Source organism: Rhinatrema bivittatum, chromosome 1, assembly GCF_901001135.1.
Source record: "Rhinatrema bivittatum chromosome 1, aRhiBiv1.1, whole genome shotgun sequence".
Lineage (NCBI taxonomy): Eukaryota > Metazoa > Chordata > Amphibia > Gymnophiona > Rhinatrematidae > Rhinatrema > Rhinatrema bivittatum.
In genome coordinates, this window is record NC_042615.1 from 685,034,852 (window position 1) to 685,053,645 (window position 18,794).

The window sequence follows — 18,794 nt, forward strand, 5'->3', positions numbered from 1 at the left end:
GCAAGGCCCAGAAGGGTTAGGGATGCCGCAGGCAGGAGGCAGGAAGCCAGTATACAGGCATACTACTTATGTTTGCTTTTGAACTGCTTTAAGGTCTACAGAAGTAAGCAGTCTTTTTTTCTTTTATGAACTATATTTTTGTCTGTAAATAAACTTGGTGTGTGGGAACCATAGTAACATAATATTGATGGCAGAAAAAAACCAAACGGTCCATCCAGTCTGCCCTGCAAGTTTCTTATGGAAGTAAATGCCGTTCCATGCAGGTTACCCCCAAATCTTATGTTAAGGTTAGTAATATTAACAATGGAAATCAAAAACTGTGAAGCCCATATCAAAATTAATGCTGTCAACTCTTTTATAGGGTGAGCGGTCTTCTTGATAATTAAGTCAATACTGATTGAATGTACTATGCTTTTGTACTTGGCCATAGAAGCAATCCTGGACATTTTCCTCTAATGTTTGCGTATTAGTACCTCAGGCTGTTAAAGTCAGGACCCTGACTTTTTCCCCCCTGCTGTCAAAGCGGAGAGCGGTCTTGTAGTTGTGTCAAAATCATGAAAGCTAATTGGTTAAGGTTAGTAATCCCTGTGCCTTCTGTTAGGGGCAGTAGCTGCTGCTTCATACAGGTTTACCTCCATGTGCCCTTTTCTTCATTTCCACCTCTAGCCTTTAGGGATCTAGAGTTTATCCCATACCTTCTTGAATTTGTTTACTGTATTCTTCTTTATCACCTCTTCTGGAAGGGCATTCCAAGCATCCACCACCCTCTCTGTGAAGAAATATTTCCTGATGTTGGTTCTAAGTCTTCCCCCTCTTGAGTTTTATTTTGTGACCCCTTGTTCTACTGCTTGCTTTCCAACAGAAAAGGTTCAAGGATCGTGCATCATAAAAACTTTTCTGGTATCTGAAGGTTTGTATCGTATCTTCCCTGCACCTCCTCTCTTCAAGGGTATACATATTCATATCCTTTAGCCTCTCCTCATTAGTCTTCCAATCAGACACCACACCATTTTGGTTGCCCTTATCTGGACTGCCTCTATCCTATTTCTTTTTTTTTTTTTTTTTTGAAATATGGTCTCCAGAACTGAACACAGTACTCCAGGTGAGGACCTATACAAGGGCATAACTAGTCAGAGTCCTGCCTCCTTCTGTCCTCTTGGCTGTTTCCCAAGCTGTGGCCATTCCCAATTACCACAATCCTGTTCATAACAGAATTGTGGCACACAGATGATGATGATATTGCATTAAACTAGATGTGCCCATTGGGATATAGGTATGAAAGGCAGAGTGGAGAGGGTAAGAGCAGGGGAGGGTATTGGTCATTTATAGAACCCTATTGAAACCCACAAAATTACTTTTAACATTTTAGAACTAGAAATGGATGGTGTTTTTTAGTCTCTTTCTGTTTAATCTGCCATCCTTCAGGAATATAGGTAGCCCAGATATTGCAGTTAGTGGAAATCACATCTGGTTTTATACTTAAAGTTCATAATACAGTATTCTTAAGGGATTTTAATTAATATGGCTTTAGAAAAGCCTACAGCACAGAGTAGCTGTTGTTTTAACTGACTGAATCAATACGTAGGGGTACTGATGATGAGTCACCAGTTTTAATGGTCCAATTGAATGTGTCTGTTGCTTTTGCCTCGGTGAATCATAAGATTTTGCTGAACTGACTATGGTCCATTGATGCCACTTCCATAATATTGGTTTAAATCTTTTTTTTTTTTTTTTGTCAGGCAGTTCACAAGGTTAGGAAATTGTTTTATGTGCAAAGATTTAGTGACAGGGGTGCCACATGAATCAGCACTTTCAGACATTTTATTTAATATTTGTTTGCACCCTTTGGGAAAAATATTGAAAGTTTTGGGGTTGAACTATTTTATGTATGCTGATGATATTCTGTTTTATATTTGTTGTAACCCAGATGGGAGTATTCCTGTAGGATATTTTAACAAGTGTATGAAAGAAATGGTTACATTTGCAAGAATAACATAGTAATAAATGTACATAAAATAATAATGCTTAAAATAGAAATCTGGATCTACAGAATGATTGTCATTTATTAATTGATAATGTGAAGATTCCAATTTTCAGGCCGATACAGTACAGTGCGCTCCGGTGGAGCTCCGGTGGAGCGCACTGTTAACCCGCAATTAGACGTGTGTTTTGGACACGCTCGCTTTACCCCTTATTCAGTAAGGGGCAAATGCATGTTGATGGTCCTATTAGGTATTCCCGCGCGATACAGAAAGTAAAATGTGCAGCCAAGCCACACATTTTACTTTCAGAAATTAGCACCTACCCAAAGGTAGGTGCTAATTTCTCCGGGCACCGGAAAAGTGCACAGAAAAGCAGTAAAAACTGCTTTTCTGTGTACCCTCTGACTTAATATCATGGCGATATTACTAGCGCGTCTCTAGCGCCTCTTTTTAGACAGGAGCGGTGGCTGTCAGCGGGTTTGACAGCCGACGCTCAATTTTGCCGGCGTGTGGTTTCCGAGCCTGTGGCTGTCAGCAGGCTCGAGAACCGACGCCGGCAAAATTGAGCGTCGGCTGTCAAACCCGCTGACAGCTGCCGCTCCTGTCTAAAAAGAGGCGCTAGGGACGCGCTAGTGCCTCTTTTTACCGCCGGCCCTAATTTTAATAAAATAAAATACTGTATCGTGCACACAGGAGAGCAGGCGCTCGCCCGCTTTCCCGCAATTTTACTGTATCGGCCCGTATGTCAGGAAATATAGGAGTTAAGGTTGACTTGTGAATAGGATTAAACCCATAGCTATGGATGATCAACAAGTCAGCCTTTTAAAAATTAAGGTTAGTAAGACATTTGAAGAGCTATATTTTAGTAATGAACCTGAGGACAGTAGTTCAAGCTTTAATATTATGTACGCGGACTACTGCAATGTATTGTACATTGTAATGCCAAAGATCCTCCTGCGTGTACGGTAGCTGGTCCAAAATGCAGCGGCCAGGATGATGACAGGGATGAGGTATAACAAAATAATTAGTTCTAGTTTCTTACAGCTTCAATGACCCCCTGCCCCCCCCCCCCCCCAAGAGAGAGTGCAGTTTAAAATTCTAACCATGATCCACAAAGGAATATACAGTGATGGCTATTGTTTAGCAGACATGGTAAGCCGTATGTGAATTAAGGTCTACCAATCAGAATTTGATGGTTATAACTTCTTTTAAAAAGTATAAAAAGTAGGGAAAAGGAAATAGCGAGATTTCCATAGCTGGGCTGACTTTTGAAATATGTTAGATAGCGAATTGAAAGCTGAAACCAAGCATTTAAGATTTAGAAAATAATAAAGGCAAAATTCTTTGAAGTTTGTGGAAATATAGAGGTGTAATTGATTTAAAGATCATATGAAAAAATGATTACCGTAAATGTATGTATTTTGTGATGCTATCAGTATGTGATTTATTTATTATGGATGTGGTGAACAGTCTGACTGGAATTTGCAGGTTATAAACCAGATATATAAAAATATAATGCAGAATTCTAGTTTTTATATTAGTCCTGGAGAAATCTGGAATCTTTCATACCTTTTCAAGGACCCACATAAAAGATGTTATAAATAAGTGTGTGACCTCAAAGGGCCCTTCTGCACATATTACTAAAATAGTCTTGATGTACATGAATTACAGGGAGTAAAGAAAACATCTCTTCTAATTCAGATGTTAGTGAGTTTAACTACCTTTACTATGAATATTCTATGTGTAAATAAGTAACAGTACTATATGATGGTAACTTTTAAACCGGCATGTGGGCACACGTACGTGCATTTGTTGGCCTGCACCCAGGGACGTAGCCATTTTATAATATATGCGTGCATGTTATAAAATAGCCTGACTATGCACAAATGTGCGTAATTTTAAATGGACTCATACCTGCGTGGGCAAATGCTGCTTCTACTGCGTAAGTGGGGGGATTTTAAAAGACACGTGCGCTGACGTCATTACCAGTTTTCCCAGTTCGGGCCCAGTTTGTCCCTTTTGAGCTTTAGACTCCTGTAGGCTGAAGTACCTGACGTGGCTGTCACAATCAACCCACAGAATTAATGAGCTCCAGGCCCTAATGACTTATCCATCTCATGCAAAATTTTGTCTTAGAAATTGTGATGGATGAGCAGCATAACTTTGTCTTATGTGGTGTTGGATTTCCACCTTAACTATTCAGTCATTCTCCTAGGACAAACAGGATGATAGTCCTCACATGTGGGTGACATCATCCGATGGCACGGAAAACTTTTATCAAAGTTTCTAGAAGCTTTGAACAGCAGACTGAGCATGCCCAGTCTGCTACTATCCATGCGTCCACGCAAGGTCCCCCTTCAGTCTCTTCTTTTCTGTGCTGCAGTTGTCTTGCGGTCGTGGAGCTCTCCATTTTTTCTTGTTTTCTCAATAAGTGTCAGGTCCCCCTTCGCTGTCGGTGCCTCCTCTGTGTGGTAGATTTTTCTATTGCCTTTTTTCCAACTTTGCAGTTGGTTCCTGACTCTTGCCTCGCTGTGACCGCAGGTCATCGATCGCACCCCGGGTATTTTTCATGGTGTCGACTGGTTTTTGTCGGTGCCTCCGCATGAGGTCTGCATCTTCTGTCTGGGGGCCTTGCACAACATCCGGTGTGCCGTCTGTATGATGACCCTCAAAGGGCGTCGTGCGCGCCTCGATAAGATGGAGAAACTTTTCAAGGATGGAAGTCTGCTTCTACCCCTGCATCTGTCCCATTGATGCTGAGAGGTCACTGGGAACCTTCCGACATGCTTCCCTTGGATGTTCCTCTTGCCAGTACCTCCAAGGATCGAGGGGATGGTGAAAGATCCTCTGTGATCTCACCAATCTCCTGGACATCGGGATCTTCCACTTCCTCGGTGCTGAGGAAAGACCGGGCCGAGCACCGAAAGAGATCCAGCAAGCATTGCTACCGGTCACCGAAGACGTGCAGCTCTGGTTCCGGGATGGCATTGGTGGCTGCTGAGCCACCACTGAAGTGACACCGGCCATCAGAGGCCCCATCCTCTGATGCCCCTGGTAGTCTTAGGCATTCCCCACCGACACTGGGGTTGGGCACCGTGCCACCTTGAAGACCTGAGGAAGAGCCGGTGATGCCTTGTCTCCCTCCATCAGTCTGGCCACTCCAGACTTTCAGGAGGAGTTGGACCGCAGGGTGCAGTATGCGGTACTTAAGGCTCTCCAGAGCGTTGAGCTGACGGTGCCCAAGCCCCTGCCCTCAATGCTAGCATCCCTGCTAGAGCATCTGGATGTCCTTCTGGGTGCCCTTTCGACACAGCCAGCGGCAACCATCTGGATATCTGATCTCAATTTGCTAGGTTCAAGTTTCATGGCCAGAGGCAGCAAACTGAAGAGCATTCTTGTTCCTTTTAGTGATTTCTCTTGGTGGTGGTGATGGTGGTGGCGTCAAGGAGCATAAGACTTGGCAGCCATTCCTTGTTATGCATGAGGAAATCCATGCAGGAGGCAGGGCTACTGAGCATGTGAGTGCAATGCCTCACAGTCAGCTTGCTCCATTATTTTCATCATTGCTATCATTCTCACAGGACATGCAGGATGGTAGTCCTCACATATGGGTGACATCATCAGGATGGAGCCCAATCACAGAACACTTTTTTGTCAAAGTTTCTAGAACTTTGACTGGCACCTACTGGGCATGCCCAGCAATGCACTGACCCTGCATCCAGCAGGGGTCCCCCTTCAGTCTTCTTTTTTCTGCGCAGCAGTAGCCACGCGGGTTAAGGAGCTCTTGAGATTCCTGACAGGAATTTTCCTCATGGAACTTCTTTCAAAATTTTCAAAAAAATTTTACCCCATAGGGGTCCCCCTATCGATATCCATACTCCGCGGTCGAAAGGTAAGGTTTTACCCTTGTGCCGGTCGATTCCCGTCGAGTTATCCCTTCGGGGCCTACCGGCCATCAACCACACCGCAGCTAAATTTTTGTCGGAGCAATGGCGTCTGGTTTTCGTCGGTGCCCTGATTGTACTCGAACAATGTCCATCACTGACCCGCATCGGGTCTGTGTTATGTGTTTGGGGTCCGACCACGATGTCCTAACTTGCACCAAATGTGCCCAAATGACATTGAAGGGCCGTAAGGCTCGTTTAGAGAAAATGGACTTTCTCTTTCAGTTTAAAACCACGACTCCATCGATAGCTTTGACGTCGTCCGAGCCGGTGCCATCAGCTTTTTGCCAGCACCGGGACACTGCTGCTGGTCGACCGGCGTCGACGATTCCAAAGGTGTCGATTGCCTCCTCAAGAAAAGGACAGAGAAAAACGTCGATACTGGCATCGGGAGGCTCAGTCCGTCGATCCCGGCATCGACGTGGACAGAGCCACTGTCAAAGAAGCGCCATCCAGAAAAGGCCCCATCCTCTTCTGAGACCGGGTCACCGAGGCATTCCACCTTCACCGGTGGACCCTCCGGCTACGCCAGCACTGCCTCCTACGCCGGTGCCAGGGTTCCACGCCCCAGGCTTCCATGAGGAATTGGATCGGATGATCTAAGAGGCCATCGGTAAAGCACTTCAGGGCTTCCATCCTTCATCGATGCCGGTACCAGTCCCCGAACCTGTCACCGATCCGATTCCCATAGCGCTCGCACCGCTACTAGGTAGACTGGATGCGTTGATCGGTACCCTGCCTCCAATGGAACCGAGAGCACCGGTGGGTCCAGTGCCTTCTATACCGATCCTATTATCATCGGATGATGAGGAAACACAGATACCCATTCCACCATCTGGGATCTTACCACCGACTCGTCCATCGATGTCACCGGTCCCTTTGGTGCCTCCATCGATGCCTAGACTTGGTCCTTCAGGATTAGCACCATTTCTCCCTGCTGGAGATCGGCCCTATAATCCTTGGACTGATGATTTGTCCCAGGATACAGATGATCTACCATCAGAGCCCTCTTCCCCAGATGAAAGACGGCGCTCTCCACCAGAAGATCTGTCTTTTTTATTAATTTCAAAAAGGAAATGTCTGAAACTATTTGCTTTCAGCTTCAGACGGAAGAGGACTCTAGGCACAAGATGCTGGAAGTACTCCAGTTTCTTGATGCTCCTAAGGAAATCTTGTCTATACCTATACATGAAATCCTGCTTGATCTGCTGACAAGAAACTGGGAACACCCATGTTCGGTCCCACCTGTCAACCTTAACCCGTGTGGCTACTGCTGCGTGGAAAAAAGAAGACTGAAGGGTCAGTCCCTGGATGCAGGGTCAGTGCATTGCTGGGCTTGCCCAGTAGGTGCCAGTCAAAGTTCTAGAAACTGACAAAAGTGTTCCATGATTGGGCTCCATCCTGATGATGTCACCCATATGTGAGGTCTAACATCCTGCTGTCCTGTGAGAACACCTGTTACAGGTAAGCAACTCTGCTTTACAATAATTAAATAGTGATTCATTAAGTAAATTAAACTAAACTGAGCAACTATAACTGGAGAGGGAAGCACTACAGTCTTCAGAGACCATATGTCAGTGTCAGATTGGCCTACTGGTATGCCATGCTCAGGAGATAATCCAGTGAGAAAATGAAACACAATGTGAACTTTTCCCGTTGATAGCAGGGCTGAATTAGCCATGCTGTCATGGGATCTGTCAATCAGGTCTGGGAGGCGGAGCTTTTTTAAGCAGAGGTTCGGTTTTTAGTCTCTGCAGCTGCGTGTGTGTTCCCGCGCAGGAAAGTAACAGATTCTCCTCAGTCTGTTCTTTCCGCACCTGGGATCGCACGCAGAGCTGACTTCTCCTCAAAAATTTTTTTTTTCCAGATGTCTAAGAAATCGGGCTTTAAGCCTTGTCGATGTGGCAAGGTAATGTCGGTCAGGGATGGCCATGACCGATGTTACCGTTGCCTCGGAGCAGATCACAGTCAGGGAGATTGTGAGTTTTGAGCTCTCATGTCCCTGAGGGCCCAGAGACAGCGGGCCTACAAGATGAGGGAACTCATCAACCTATCAGAGCCATCGGAGGCTCATTCTTCGCCTGGACCCTCGACGGCACCGGCTCCCTCACAAAGAAGAGCAGCATCGTGGGATCCTCATCCCTCCAGGCCTGGAGGTAAGGAGGTAGCATGACGCTCGAGGCCATCGAATCAGGGCTCTGATCCGAGGGATCGGGATCGATCGGCCTTGTCAAAAAAGAAGGCGCCGTATGATCGGTCGCGTAAGGCGCAGACCATGGCGCCACTGGCGCAGACATTGACGCATACGGAACCGGAACCGTCAATGCAATTGCAGGCTGTGGCGCCGAAGATTTCGATGCACGCCACGGCGCCAAAGACGTCTGCACATACGGCACCGAGGAAAGAATACACGAAGGCGTCAAGGAGCCCAACGCAGAGAGCACGAAGCCCTCCAAAACAAATCTCACCTAGGGCTAAACTCTCTAACCAACATGGGATAAAGCGACAGCATGAATCCCCAAAGTTATCTCGTTCTACCTCTCACGATTCTACGCCACATCGCTCAGATACTTCGCGGTCCTCTAGAGGATCCCGACCAAAACATAGGAGACTATCACCTTCAAGAGAAAAGGCCCACATACGATCAGTATCTGCTCATCATCATAAGTATGTCCGTCATTCACACCATAAAAAGGTTGCACAAGAAGGCAGGGCGTGGGATGTCAGTCCCTCTCCTTCCATTTCTTCTCAGGTTAAACGTACTAAGCCCTCGTCACATAGAGAAGTTGTACAAGTTACTTCTTATAATGTATCTACATCCTCAAGCACTTCTTCCAAGATTGTAGAGGAGGCAATATGAAAAACACACGGCGTCCCAGATTCTCTACCTCAACCAAACCCGGTGGAGCCTACACCACATCACATACCGAAACACACGGGTCGTTTGGCAATGCCTCCCCAAACGAAAGAAGCATTTTGGCAACTATCTCAATCTTTGGCAGGTTTCTATGAAACCCTGGAATCATCTTTCAAGATGACTAACGAACCATCTACTACAAGTTCCAGGGAACTGAGTGTTCACCTTTCTAGAGAACCATCGGTTGAACCTCCTTCATCACTGGTACCAGATCGACCAACTTCGCCAATTCCAAAACAGGACACACCAATACGTTCCATGTCCCCACAAACATCTCCATCATCATCTACAGGATTTCCTTCCGACCCACAGGAACCATATTCCCCTCCAGAAGACCTCTCATACCCAAAATTATTAGAAAAGTTGGGTACTATCTTACACCTAGAGGTCCAAAAGGAAACAGATCTTAGATCAGAGACCTTAGGTCTCCTCAAAATATTTGATGTCCCAGGAGAACCCACATCTCTACCATCGCAAGAGGTGTTACAAAAATCCTGGGAAACACCTCATTCCCTCACAGCGGTTTCAAGAAAGACTGACATCAAGTTTTGTATGCGGAAAACATGTCGTACTCTATGCCACATTTACCACATTCTTCAATTGTGGTAGAGTCTGCGATGCAGCGATTCAAAAAATCAAAAACGCATACTTCATATCCACCGACCAAAGATAACGGATGTTTGGACGAATTTGGGAGGAACATGTATCAGAACGCAATGTTAAATGCCAGAATTATGCAGCATCAATTTTATGTATTATTCACAAAATTCTACACAGAGATGTGACAGACTGGTTAAATACAGCAATAAGATTACATGTACCACAACGTAATTTGAGATCGTCAAACAAAGGATTACTTTCAATCCCGAACATTCGATCTGCTCACCTATGTGAAGTTCGAGAGCAAGCTTTATCGATTGCGGGTCCTAAATACTGGAATAAAATGCCAACGGTACTGAGATTGCAGCATGATAAGAAGCAATTTAGGAAAGAACTAAAAACATGGTCATTCCGCCAAGCATATGTAGATGAGCAAGAGTGAGTAGAGGAGTTTCAAGACAAGTTTTTTTTTGTTTTTTTTTAGCAGGTCCTTAAGTCTTCACTTAATCTTTTTTACTTTTTTAGTATGTTTTAAACTTTTTATTCTCTGCTCCTTCAGTTTGTGGTAATTTTATAGTTTTATTGTTAATTTAATATAGTTTTAGTGATAATTATAATTATGAGAAGTTTGTATTTTTTTTCCTTTTCCTGTTTTATTCTTGATGTAATGTAAACCGTCGAGATGGACATCGTCCGCCCAACGGTATATAAAATAAATATGGTACAATACCTTTATGAGTGCATTCAGGCCCCAATGGGGATGCTGTCCTCAACAGCAGACCAGACTCTACCGCCGCTCCATGACATGGAGGAGTGCTCTCGACACCTTCTGCGTTCAATTTACGAAGGATTCGAAACATCGTCTAGAGCATCGGCAACAGCCATAGCAGCCCGTAGGAGGTCATGGCTACGATCTAGCACTATTAGGGAGGACTTACATGAAAAGCTAGCGAACCTCCCGTGTACAGGAGACAACCTGTTCGGAGATCGTTTTCAAGAGACAGTGGGGAAAATTGAAGGACGAAGCTCTAGCAGTTCAATCCTTAACATCACAACCTACTTATTCGAACACACACCGTTATTTTGGATCTAATTGCCGTCAATCCTATACCCGTAGACCCTATAGGTCTTACCAATCTTTCAGTCCACAGACGTATCCGTCTTATCAACGGCCACAACAACAACAACATATCCCTCTTCAACGCAGGGGTAAACCATGGAATCGGAGACAAACAACTCAACCACCAACAGCCACAGTGAAGTCAACCCCATCTTTTTAATAATACAGCCACCACCACCACCGCAACAAACACCACCTGGAAGAATCCACTCTTGCTTACCAGCCTGGGAGAGGATAACATCCGATCAATGGGTTTTGGAAATAGTACGTCAAGGTTACCAACTTCAAATTACCACAAAACCCACATTACCTCACTTTCCCAATCTAAAGATTCAGAGATCTCAATTACAACTAGGGGAAGAAATTGCTCTCCTTCACAAACAAAAGGCCATTGCACTGATTTCTCCAACAACCCAGAACTCAAGGTTCTACTCCCCATATTTCCTCATACCCAAGAAATCAGGTGGCCTTCAACCCATACTGGATCTTCGAGAGTTGAACAAATTCCTAACCAAAGAGAAATTCAAGATGGCATCCTTGAAATCAATCCTACCTCTGATTCAACCCAACGACTGGATGTGCTCCATCGATCTGATGGATGCTTACACACACATTCCAATCCACCCATCCTCTTGGCGTTACCTATGCTTTTGCTACAGGCATCAACACTACCAGAACAAGGTTCTTCCCTTTGGACTATCGGCTGCACCCAGGGTTTTCACCAAATGCATGGTTGTGGTGGTGGCCCATCTCAGACAACAGTGTATGACAATATTTCCATATCTGGACGATTGGCTAATAATAGCCTCAACTCCGGACCTCTTGATCGACCACCTCCGGGTGATCCAGTGCTCACAGGAACTAGGACTAGTGATCAATGTTCAGAAATCGCATCTAAAGCCAACACAAAAACTACAGTTTATAGGAGCATGCCTGGACACCACTCGCCACTGGTCATACCTCCCAACCGAGCGAATAACACAGCTCCGTCAACTTCTCTATTTGTTGAACAACACTCAGAAACCTTCAGCGAGGCAAGTTCTAGTAGTCTTGGGTCACATGGCGGCAGCCATTTTCACGGTTCCCAACACCAGACTACACATGAGACATCTGCAGTGGGGATTAAAACGACAATGGAAACAACATTCACAACCAGTGACACAAAGGATGTCAATGACATCCGAAATGAGGAAAGATATAACATGGTGACTCCTACACTCCACCCTTTCCAAGGGAAAATTATTCAGTCCCCCTCCTCACAACGCAGTCTTAACCACAGATGCATCTTGCAAGGGATAGGGAGCACATCTCGAGATTTACGAAACGCAAGGGTTATGGACAATCTCAGAGCAGACCCTGCAGATAAATTTATTAGAACTCAGAGCAATTCGGAACGCACTCCAAGTGTTTCAAAACCACCTCAGAGGCCACAGGGTAATGGATCTATACGGACAATCAAGTAGCGATGTTTTACATTAACAAACAAGGAGGGTCTGGTTCATGGACCCTATGCAAGGAAACATTGATCATCTTCGAACATGCTCATCAACATAAGAACATAAGAAATTGCCATGCTGGGTCAGACCAAGGGTCCATCAAGCCCAGCATACTGTTTCCAACAGAGGCCAAACCAGGCCACAAGAACCTGGCAATTACCCAAAATTTAAGAAGATCCCATGCTACTGATGCAATTAATAGCAGTGGCTATTCCCTAAGTAAACTTGATTAATAGCAGTTAATGGACTTCTCCTCCAAGAACTTATCCAAATCTTTTTTGAACCCAGCTACACTAACTGCACTAATCACATCCTCTGGCAAAAAATTCCAGACCTTTATTGTGCGTTGAGTGAAAAAGAATTTTCTCCGATTAGTCTTAAATGTGCTACTTGCTAACTTCATGGAATGCCCCCTAGTCCTTCTGTTATTCAAAAGTGTAAATAACTGATTCACATCTACTCGTTCAAGACCTCTCATGATCTTAAAGACCTCTATCATATCCCCCCTCAGCCGTCTCTTCTCCAAGCTGAACAGCCCTAATCTCTTCAGCCTTTCCTCATAGGGGAGCTGTTCCATCCCCTTTATCATTTTGGTTGCCCTTTTCTGTACCTTCTCCATAACAACTATATCTTTTTTGAGATGCAACGACCATAATTGTACACAGTATTCAAGGTGCGGTCTCACCATGGAGCGATATAGAGGCATTGTGATATTTTCCGTTTTATTATCCATTCCCTTCCTAATAATTCCTAACATTCTGTTTGCATTTTTGACTGCTGCAGCACACTGAGCCGACAAACTGCAAGCGACTTACCTTCCGGGAATGGCAAACACAAGAGCGGACAGGTTAAGTCGAATTTTTCATCCTCACGAGTGGGCTGTCAATGCAGAGGTCGCCCAAAACATCATCTTACAATGGGGAACACCTGCGATAGATCTCTTTGCAACGGAGACCAACACTCAAGTTCCACAATTCTGCTCGATATGTCCCAGCCCGACCAGAATCGCTCAGGATGCCTTCCTCATCTCATGGACGTCAGGCCTCCTGTATGCTTTTTCTCCCATTCCACTTATAACAAGGACAATTCAAAAGTGCATAGCAGACAAAGCTCAACTTATACTCATAGCCCCAGCCTGGCCCAGACAACCGTGGTAGTTTCCTTCTCAGGCTTTCTATCAAAGACCCAATTCGAATACCGAACCGTCCAGATCTCCTGGTCCAGGATCAAGGGACGCTTCTACACCCGCTACACTCATCTCTCCATTTGACAGCATGGAGGTTGAACGGCTCCTTTTAACAGAACAAAGAGTCTCCGATTCGACTCAATTCATTTTGTTAGAATCCAGGAAACTTTCAACGAGAAGGAATTATAACTACAAATGGAGACGTTACTCTACTTGGTGCATATCCAATGGAGTACCACCATTGGATTGTTCACCGGAAATACTCATGGATTATCTTCATACACTGTACACAGCTGGGCTAGCCACATCTTCCATTAGAGTTCATCTCAGGACCATAGGGGCATCATATAGACCAATAAATAATATCCCTATTTCCAATCACCCTTTACTCTCTCATTTCATCAAGGGATTAACTCACCTTCGTCCTCCGATTTCTAAGCCTCCAGTCCTGTGGAACCTCAACATAGTTCTCGAACAACTCATGCTTTCCCCGTTCGAACCCATGGACTCAGCACACATTAAATACCTCACATGGAAAGTGGTATTCTTAGTAGCAGTAACATCAGCTCGACGAGTCAGTGAATTGCAAGCCTTAGTCCACTATAGTCCATATTTGCAATTTTATCATAAGGTAGTTCTCAGGACTCACCCATCCTTCTTGCCAAAAGTGGTTTCTCAATTCCATCTCAATCAAACCATAGAACTACCAATCTTTTCCAAAACCTCACTCTAATGATAGAGAAAAATTACTACATACGCTGGATTGTAAAAGAGCATTAGCATACTACAAAGAAAGAACAAAGTCGGATGCCAGGACTTCTCAACTATTTGTCTCTTTCGATCCGAAAGCACCTGGACTTCCAGTGACCAAGCGCACCATCTCTAGTTGGATAAGAACATAAGAAAATGCCATACTGGGTCAGACCAAGGGTCCATCAAGCCCAGCATCCTGTTTCCAACAGTGGCCAATCCAGGCCATAAGAACCTGGCAAGTACCCCAAAACTAAGTCTATTCCATGTAACCATTGCTAAGTGCATCCAGTTTTGCTACGACAAACAGAAATTACATCTCTCTTCTATTCCCAAAGCTCATAAAGTCAGAGCAGTGGCGGCTTCCTTGGCACACCTCAGGAACGTACAACCCATAGACATTTGTAAGGCAGCTACATGGTCATCTCTCCATACCTTCACATCTCATTACTGCCTTGATCAACAAGCAACCACTGATGCGAAGATAGGACAAGCAATCCTGCACTCTCTATCCTCCTGTCCGCAGTGACTACCACACTACTAAAGATCACGTTCAACCATACATATCACAAATAACGTGATCGGGAGCTTGGGACTCCCATGACAGCATGGCTAATTCAGCCCTGCTATCAATGAGGAAAAAGCAAGTTTGCTTACCGTAAACGGTGTTTCGTAGATAGCAGGATGAATTAGCCATGCTGACCCTCCCTCCTCCCTGGCAGTCACCGTCTCTGCGATTCAACTACAGCTTAATCACAGACTGAGGAGAATCTGTTACTTTCCTGCGCGGGAACACATGCGCAGCCGCAGAGACTAAAAACCGAACCTCTGCTTAAAAAAGCTCCGCCTCCCAGACCTGATTGACAGATCCCATGACAGCATGGCTAATTCATCCTGCTATCTACGGAAACACCGTTTACGGTAAGCAAACTTGCTTTTATTAAGGACTTTCAGACTTCTTTCCGTTTTTACCTTCTTACTTACCTTCTGGTTCCTGGAATCTGTCTGCACCTTGACTCTAATGCTGCCTCTTTCTTCGGATTCCTAGGCACTTATTATTTGAGTATGTTTTATTGTGTTTTATATTTGGGGCATAAAAGTACATCTATGCTTTAAATCTTATTCATAGAGTCTATTCCTTCAGTTGGGAATGTTGTATTTAACTTTACGTGATAATGAGCTGCCTATACATGGCTTTGAGTATTCACATAGCAGCACTCTAACTCACTTACATTCAAAAGGGTAAAAGGTGGCTATAGGCAACCTCAGGAATGTAATCTAGACATGTATACCCTAGAGGACAGGCAAGATAGGGTAGATATGATAGAGACATTCAAATATCTCAAAGGTTTCCATGCACAGAAGATGAGCCTTTTTCAGTGACAAGGAGGCTCTTGAATTGAGGGGTCATGAGATGAGGGTGAAAGGGAGTAATCTTAGGAAATATTTATTTACAGAGAGGGTGGTGGGAGTGTGGAACAGCCTCTCAGCGGAAGTGGTGGACACAAAACCAGTATCTGAATTCAAGAAAGCATGAGATAAATACAGGGGATCTCTAGGGAAGTGATGAGAATTGTAATGCTGAATTGATTGGCCGGATGGGCAGACTGGATGGGTCATACAGTCTTTTTTTTCTGTCATTATGTTTCTGTGTAATAAAAGAGAATTCCAATGATTTTGTTCATTTAAACTATCAACTGATTTTTTTTTAATTGGTATAGATATTGCTTTAAAATGTTTCATATTTGTTATACAGAAATTTCAGGATATAGAAGAAGCTCATCTGATTCATTTAAAACAAATTATTGAATCACTTTCATATTCTGTCAATGAAATTCACTTACAAATAGGCCAGGTGAGTAATTTATTTATATATTAATAGAAAGAAAAAAACAAAAAACTGTACTGTGAAAATGTGGTTGTCTAGTTGTTTCACCTCATGTCAACTAAAGGTGAATTTGGAAGAATTTAACTTTTTTTTTTTTGACAGAGTAACACAAAGATATTGATAATTTGTAAAACATTACTTTCGCCATCCCTTTCTTATAAAAATTTGTTGCACACTAAGTTGCAGCATTATAAAGATGAAATACAAAGCTTAAACTTTTTCTGTTTCTGGTATCAGACAATATAGTGATAATTGTATAATCATGTTAATTTCATAATAATTTGTTCTAGAGAAAATTCATATATTCAGCTTACCTTTTCACTGTGAAGTAGCTAAACTTGTAAGCATAGGGTTTTAGTCAGAGGAGATTTAGGCTTGACATTATAAAGCATCTCACACATAGGCATGTCCTTTTGATGTGCAGTGACTTATCACCAGAGGACCACTTTAATATTATTCTTGTTTCTTATGTGCATCTTTTATTTTGAAGGTGCATGAAGAATTTCTAAATAACATGGCAAACACCACAACAGAAAGTTTGATACAGAAGTTTGCAGAGTCTAAAGGCACTGGCAAAGAGAGACCTGGTAAGATAATTTTATCATAGTAAAATTTTAAATTATTTGTGGTTTATGAAGTAAAATAAATCCTTGTGTTGGGTTCATGAGATCATTTTTGTTTTTACTTTCTGTCTGGTGGGAATGTACATTTGTTTGAAATAGATAGGTAAAATGCAAAAAAGTGACCACTTTTATTTTATTTGTTGGCTCATAAGAACATAAGAAATTGCCATACTGGGTCAGACCAAGGGTCCATCAAGCCCAGCATCCTGTTTCCAACAGTGGTCAATCCAGGCTACAATTACCTGGCAAGTATGAATGGAGAGTGCCCACGAATTAAATGAAAAATTGTTTCATTTATTTGTTTCCCATTCAAGTTTATAGTCTGTTGAAAAGTGCTGTAGTGAAACTAGTTAAATATAGCAACCAAGAAATTCCTAAGAGAGGTAGTAGCCAGGGATAGAACTGAAATGGGATAGGAGATAGGATGGAAGACCAATGAAAGTGAAGTTGTCCTGCTCCTGACAATACACCTTGGCAGTCATGCTCCCATTCAGCCTTGCTATATCCCGTCTATACAATAGGGATCTTGATGCCACTCTGCCATGTTGATATACCCCTTATACTACATTTGAGGGTCTTGCTGCAACTCTGTCTAGATTCCATGCCCCTGATGCTACACTTAGGGGGTCTTGCTGACAATCTGCCTTGCTTCTATATCACTTATGCTACTCCTTGGGGGTCTTGCTACCACTATTGTTGCCATGCCTCTAATGTACCAGCTTGGGAGTCTGGCACCACTCAGCCTTGCTGCCCTAACCCAGACTTTACATCTTGGGATTTTGTTGCTACTCTGCCTTGCTTTCACCCATGCCCCTGTTGCTACACCTTGGAAATTTTGCTGCCACTCTTCCTTGCTGCTATACCTTGGGGATCTTGATGCCATGCTGCTATGCCCCTTATGCCACAGCTTGGGATTCTTTCTGCCACTATGGCTTGCTGTCGTACCCCAGAATTTATGCCTCTGGGGGAGTTCTTGTTACTGTGAGTAGCTGTTTTGCATAGCTCATGGTGCTTTAGGGTTGTCATGCCACTCTGTGTTACCTTATCCCTCTGTGAGTGCCTGGGATTTTTTTTTACTGCACCTTTGCTGTTTTGTTCCCCCTTCATAGTGCCTTCAGATGTTCATGCCACTTTGCCCCTTTTGTGCTGCCTTTGGAGGTTCATTCCACTGTTAACAGTGCCCTCTTTTAAAAGATTGGAGTGTGCTTGACACTCTTGCTGCTGCTTTGCTACTCTGACGGTGTCTTGGAGAACTCCTGCAACTGCTGGTACCCTTTTACTCCTTTATGGTGCTTTAGGCTAATCGTGCCACTTTGCTACAGCCATGGCGGTTTGGAGTTCTCTTCCTCTGCCTAAACTTGTCTACTTACAAGTTTAATTAGAGTTGATTAGAAAACCCCAATTTTGACGTGCAAAATAGGCTGCAATGCTTCCCCCTTTGACTTCAATGGGAAATGAATGAAACAAACCAAAAAAAATTTTGTTAGAAACTCTTAGCACATGCCTACTGTCTGGCCACAGACACTGACCTCTCTCAGTAGTGCATTATCACAAAGATTTCTTGCTTCTTTATCTGACTACCATCTGAAGCTGAATTTGGACAGGTCTAGATTTCTTTTTCACTCATTTTGCACTCTATTATTTTCATTTATCTTCTACTCTATTTCTATCCCTTACTTTACTATTGCTGCTGCTCCTCTAATAAAAGGTGTCATGTGATTCTGATCATTCCTTTACACATCTTTTTTTCCTGTCATCTCTTCTTAAATCATATAACTTTCAGTTTTTCTTTTGTGAATGTTCTCTGACAGTGCCAATCATTGCTTGTTACTTAATTTTTTTCTCATATTAACTTACATCTTGGTGATTAGTTTGTCTCTTATCCCAGGACAAGCAGGATGCTAGTCCTCACATATGGGTGATGTCACTGACGGAGCCCTATTGCGGGAAAAACTTCTGTCAAAGTTTATAGAAACTTTTGACTGGCTGCCTGAGGCTACTGAGCATGCCCGGCATGCCATGACATTCCCTGCCACAGGGGTCTCACTTCAGTCTTCTTTTTTCCGTGCTGCACTCAGCATCGCAGAGACAGGAGACATAAGAACATAAGAAAATGCCATACTGGGTCAGACCAAGGGTCCATCAAGCCCAGCATCCTGTTTCCAACAGTGGCCAATCCAGGCCATAAGAACCTATTCCAAAAACTAACTCTCACTATTCCTGACTGGAAAAGTTATATTTCTTTTCTCAGAATTCCCCATTGGGGTCTCACTAATTCTCATTCTTCA

At 43.7% G+C, this 18,794-nt stretch overlaps 1 protein-coding gene across 5 annotated transcripts in view; it reads left to right on the forward strand.

Moving 5' to 3' along the window:
• FCHO2 (FCH domain only 2) overlaps positions 1–18,794 on the forward strand; it is a 532,544-nt gene that overhangs the window by 77,518 nt on the left and 436,232 nt on the right. For all 5 annotated transcript variants that reach the window (XM_029574710.1, XM_029574736.1, XM_029574720.1 and 2 more), the window contains exons 7-8: positions 15,752–15,850; positions 16,374–16,470. In XM_029574710.1, coding sequence (XP_029430570.1) covers positions 15,752–15,850; positions 16,374–16,470 — 196 coding nt within the window. The remainder of the gene's footprint in view (positions 1–15,751; positions 15,851–16,373; positions 16,471–18,794) is intronic.